The sequence below is a fragment of the Elaeis guineensis genome, chromosome 13 (genome assembly GCF_000442705.2).
Source record: "Elaeis guineensis isolate ETL-2024a chromosome 13, EG11, whole genome shotgun sequence".
In the NCBI taxonomy this organism is placed as follows: Eukaryota; Viridiplantae; Streptophyta; class Magnoliopsida; order Arecales; family Arecaceae; genus Elaeis; species Elaeis guineensis.
In genome coordinates this window covers 17,222,695-17,227,403 of record NC_026005.2, presented here as the reverse complement: position 1 = coordinate 17,227,403, position 4,709 = coordinate 17,222,695, and the positions used below count along the sequence as shown (strand labels likewise).

General features: G+C 47.0%; 1 protein-coding gene across 1 annotated transcript; it reads left to right on the top strand.

Annotated features, from left to right (window-relative positions):
* Positions 1–3,907: 3,907 nt before the first annotated feature.
* Positions 3,908–4,477, top strand: LOC140853098 (rust resistance kinase Lr10-like). Its single transcript, XM_073247195.1, has one exon. It carries the CDS (start codon positions 3,908–3,910, stop codon positions 4,475–4,477), a length of 570 nt encoding a protein of 189 aa, XP_073103296.1.
* The last annotated feature ends 232 nt before the right edge of the window (positions 4,478–4,709 follow it).

Sequence of the window (4,709 nt, the reverse complement as noted above, 5' to 3'; positions counted from 1 at the left end):
CTGCAATCGGTTGATTATTTATAGCCTCCTTAGTTTGTGACTGAGGTCGTCGGTTCGTAGGAGATTGAGTCGACTGATCTCTTCAATACTTTTCGAGATAGTCTTGTCGGATCAGGACATCTATCTTGTCCCTGAGCTACATGCATTGTTCGGTATCATGACCATGGTCACAATGGAACCGACAATATCTCTTCTGATTATGGTTCCTCGAGGGCGCTTTCATTGGTGGGGGGTGCTGTAGGTACTCTGCTCCTTTGATTTCTATGAGAATCTACACACGGAGAGCAAAAAGAAGAGTATAAGAGTCATACCTGTTGTAGTTCGGCTTCAGACTCCGTCGTCGAGGTGAAGCTCGCTTATTGGAAGGTGGCTGACTTGATTCGGCTGGAGCTCCATTTTTCTTCTGTTTCTTCTTCTGACCTTTGCCTTCTGTCTAGCATCGATCAGAAGCATCTTTGTCCGTACGAATGTACTTGTATGCGCACTTTAGAAGTTCAGCATAGGTCCGGAAGAGAGTCTTGTCTAAAAAATATATGAATCTAGATCCCCTTAGACCCCTTTTCATGGCTGATATAGCCATGTCTTCGTTGAGGTCCCTGACCTCGAGTGTGGCTGTATTGAAACGGACCACAAAATCTTTCAATGTCTCAGTCTCTCCTTGTTTGATTGAGAAGAGACTGTCGGAGGTTCGTGACGGCCTTCGGCTAGTGCTAAAGTGAGCCACAAAAGAATATTCGAGCTACTCGAAGGAATGGATGCTTCCCGACTGAAGTCCAAACTACCAGGCCCGAGCAGCTTTTCGAAGAGTTGTCGGGAAGCCAATACATAAGAGGACGTCGGTTGCCCCCTGGATCATCATGAGAGCTTTATAGCTCTCCAAATGGTCGATTGGGTTTGTGAAGCCGTCGTATGGCTCTACTTGCGGCATCTTGAACTGAGACAGGATCGGCTCATCCAAGATGTGCTAAGAGAGAGATTGAGCGGTGTGGAAGTCATAGTTACTGGAGGACTTCCGACCTTCCACCTGGAGTCGGACAAGTCGGCGGTCGATCTTTCAAAACTTGCATTCATAGTCATCCAATCGTTGTTGTTGGGAGACTTTGGGGGTAGAACCTCCCGACGAACTTGAAGGAGAAGCAGAAGGTATCCGTGGTCGTTTCTCTTTCCTAATACCATGGAGATGGGAAGGAGAAGGGAAATGCTGCGAGTGATGGGTGGCACGGTGGGAGTGCCATGAGCGTGGTTGTCCATCTCGATGGGAATGTCGAGACAGCCACTTCGGGGAGGAAGAAGGTGATCGCCGCAGAGGATGACAGCTGTGCGTGGATGGCACCGACTGTGCTACCGGTTGCTCCGTCGGTGGCTACTGTTGCTGCTGGGTTTGCTGCTGTTGGAGGCTTCTGACCGCCTCCGTCAGAACATTCATCTGTTGCACAAGTACAGCGATTTGAACGTCTGTGGTGACCACGGGATGCGAGGAACTGGGCTCTGCTATCGGAGGTAGGAGAGGAGCATCTTTCCAATGGGAAGAGCATCTTGTCGAATCGGTTGACTGCTGGGCTCTGATTTTTGACATGGTTAACTGCAGATTTCGCCCCCTACCTGGCACGCTAATCTATTGCGGCCAACTCCCTATCGCCTGTCGTCGGTAATGAGCACCTGCAAAATAACATCCACACAGACCAGAGTTGTATTCGACGGAGATCCTTCGATGCTTAAGTCAGAGAGAGAATTGGTGAACAGTAAAATATCAAAATTAGCAGAGCTTTAGCTCAGAAGTATCTTATCGGTACTGCTCACTTACCCTCCTTTTATAGATGATTCTGATGTAATCATTAAGCATGTGGTCCCACTTTTTATGGCACTAAATTATCGGACCATAATTATGGAGTTAGTGGGTCGTTAATTTTTACTAATTATCGTGACACATAGTCGGTAACCGTTCATAATGATTAAAGTATATTGAGCAGATTGGCCGACTATATGTCGGTAGTATTGATATGCCGGTTGAATATCCGAGTGACCGTCGGTTAATAGTTCTGATGTACCGACGGTCTTGGGTCGGAGGTTATTCAAGTTGTCTGCTGTTGATCGGTAGTAACCGAGTGTAAGTCAGTTTGCCGGTCATGAGTCGATGTAATTTGTTCAGTCAGCTCATATATAGTCGGAGTTGTATGTTCGATCGGTCAGTCATTGTTGAGTCAGAATCGGAGTCGGAGGTCGGTTGACTTGAGTCGGAGGTCGATTGACTTACCCCAACAGAATGAATAACAAGAATAAAATTATATACCCATATAATATTTAGTGACATGTTATATTTGATCACGTTCCTTCTTTGATAAATTTTTTAATTTCATAAATCTTTAATACTTCAAGTAGAAGATTTCTGGCACATTTTGGACAACAAAATAGTTTGGGATTCAAACTTTTCTGCAGACATCTACTTTTTGTAGTCTGATCCAATGAACATTGCTACCGACAGAATATGTTCTTAAGTGTAAACATGCAGCTGTAATTAATAACCATCAGTATCAAAAAAAGGAGAAAGGAGCGCGACGCAAACGATAACTTTTTTTTAATGATATTACTTTATCAAAAACTGTTATTATCAAAATCAAAATAAAGAGTTATCCGCAAAATCTCAATTCTCAAGCTGCACAAGCCCTATTGTGGGGTGGGCATCGGGGGCATCGAGCCTGAAAGTCCCATACCGGATACAATCAAGAGAGTGTACTGCTTATGTAGTATGGGCTCCTCTTGCCCACGTGAGGCGCTTTTTGCGGGGCAAAACCGTGACTCCGGGTGTAAGCGGTCCCTGTTGCGGGCGCGCGCTTGGGGAGAGCGGACAATACCTCACATGTTTGGTGGAGGGGGAAGGTCCGTACTACTGGACAGTATATCTCAACATTGGTGCCGTCTGTGGGAACCCGTCCCCTACCTGCAGCAGTACACTCCCTTGCTGGGGGGCTGTTGTGGGGTGGGCATCGGGGGCATCGAGCCCGAAAATCCCATACCGGATACAATTAAGAGAGTGTACTGCTTATGTAGTATGGGCTCCTTTTGCCAACGTGAGGCACTTTTGCGGGGCAAAACCGTGACTCCGGGCGTAAGCGGTCCCTGTTGCGGGCGTGCGTCTGGGGAGAGCGGACAATACCTCACGTGTTTGGTGGAGGGGGAAGGTCCGTACTACTGGGCAGTATATCTCAACAAGCCCCATTACTCTCTCCCTCCTTTCTCTCTCTCTCTCTCTCTCTCTCTTTTTCCCCTCTATTACATTTTTGCCTACTGAAGTTTGCGCCTTATCATTTCATCATGTAGAGGGCTCCCGCGAGCATTTGGTTTGGATAAGATGACATGGGTGCAAGTGGCGTGTATTTTGATGTATAATAGAAATTACCTTCTGATTTTGTAAAGATAAATTTGTTTCCAATTGCATCATTTTTTTTTTTTTTACGTCCATTATTTCTTCTGATGCCGATCAATAACTTTTGACTCTGAGGAAGATTCCGTAGGAGCATCTTCTGATAGCATTGTTTACCATCTACTTGATGCAAGACCCACTGGTTACGCGCGTTCCAATGGATCGATGACCGAGTCAATCACTTACTAGTCCAATCTTGGTGCGGGTCAATGACGGCATAACAATTTCAATCCCCATAAAGCCGTTGGGGAAAACTCAGAACTGATCAGATCCCTTCTGGAGCTGAAAGTTCACACTTGTGCTCGTTCATGGCGGCGTCCGGACTCCTCGGTACAATCTTTCTTCTGCTCCTGCAAACCAGAAGCAAGATAACACTGGGGCATCAAGAAAAAGATTTTTTCACAGCTTGCCCTCCATCCTACTGCGGAAAAGGAGGCCCCGAGATCAGATACCCTTTTCGGCTAGAATCCAGTCCACCATACTGTGATGCCCGGCCCGGGCCTAGTTCTCTCGTGCTTGGGAGACGACACCCTTCTCTCACTGCCTGAGTCGGGCTCCCATAAGGTAATTGCCATTTACTACCGGTTTGAATCAATAACGATCAAACTTGGAGAGCCGTGGTCTGACTGCCAGGTGCAAAACTTCAGCTCCACCAGCCTCACCACGCCAGTTTACTCGCCTTTCATGTGGGCATCCAGTTTGGTGAACTGTTCAAAAGCATGGAATAACGAGAGCAGGATCTTAAGAGAATGGTATAGACCGATCTCATGCTTGAGCAGTGCCGACCATTTTGTTTATGTGGCTGATATGCTAATGCCTGTGGTCCTGCTACCTTCGGATTGTGTGGTGGTTTCGGCTAATCTTGCGGATGTTAGACATCTAGAAAGGGGAGAGCTGAACCTTGGTTGGTACGTTCCTGAGAACGGCTACACATGCCAAGCCTGCGAAAGCCAAGGAGGATGTTGTTCATTTGATCGGAAAATAAGCCGACCTTCCTGCAGCTTTTGCAGCTTTCCCGAACAGCCTGGTGAGCTTCCATATTCCTTCCTTCTGTAGATGGCTATTTGCTCGCTAGGGAAGCCGGAAGCGGTTTAGCTCACGGTGGCGAGTGCTACCGCGATGCCAGAGCGTGCATCGTTCGCGCACAAGGCCATAACTATTCACACGCGGGTGGCACTCGCCACCGGTGGCGAGCTAAACCTATTCTAGTTGCAGGTATTTTTTGGTTCAGTTTCTGTATACAATGCAATTTGGATTCCGGTATATACCCATGGATATGTTACACATT

Excerpts from the sequence above, each read along its gene's own strand:
- LOC140853098 (XM_073247195.1), top strand. The coding sequence starts at position 3,908 with ATGCCCGGCCCGGGCCTAGTTCTCTCGTGCTTGGGAGACGACACCCTT.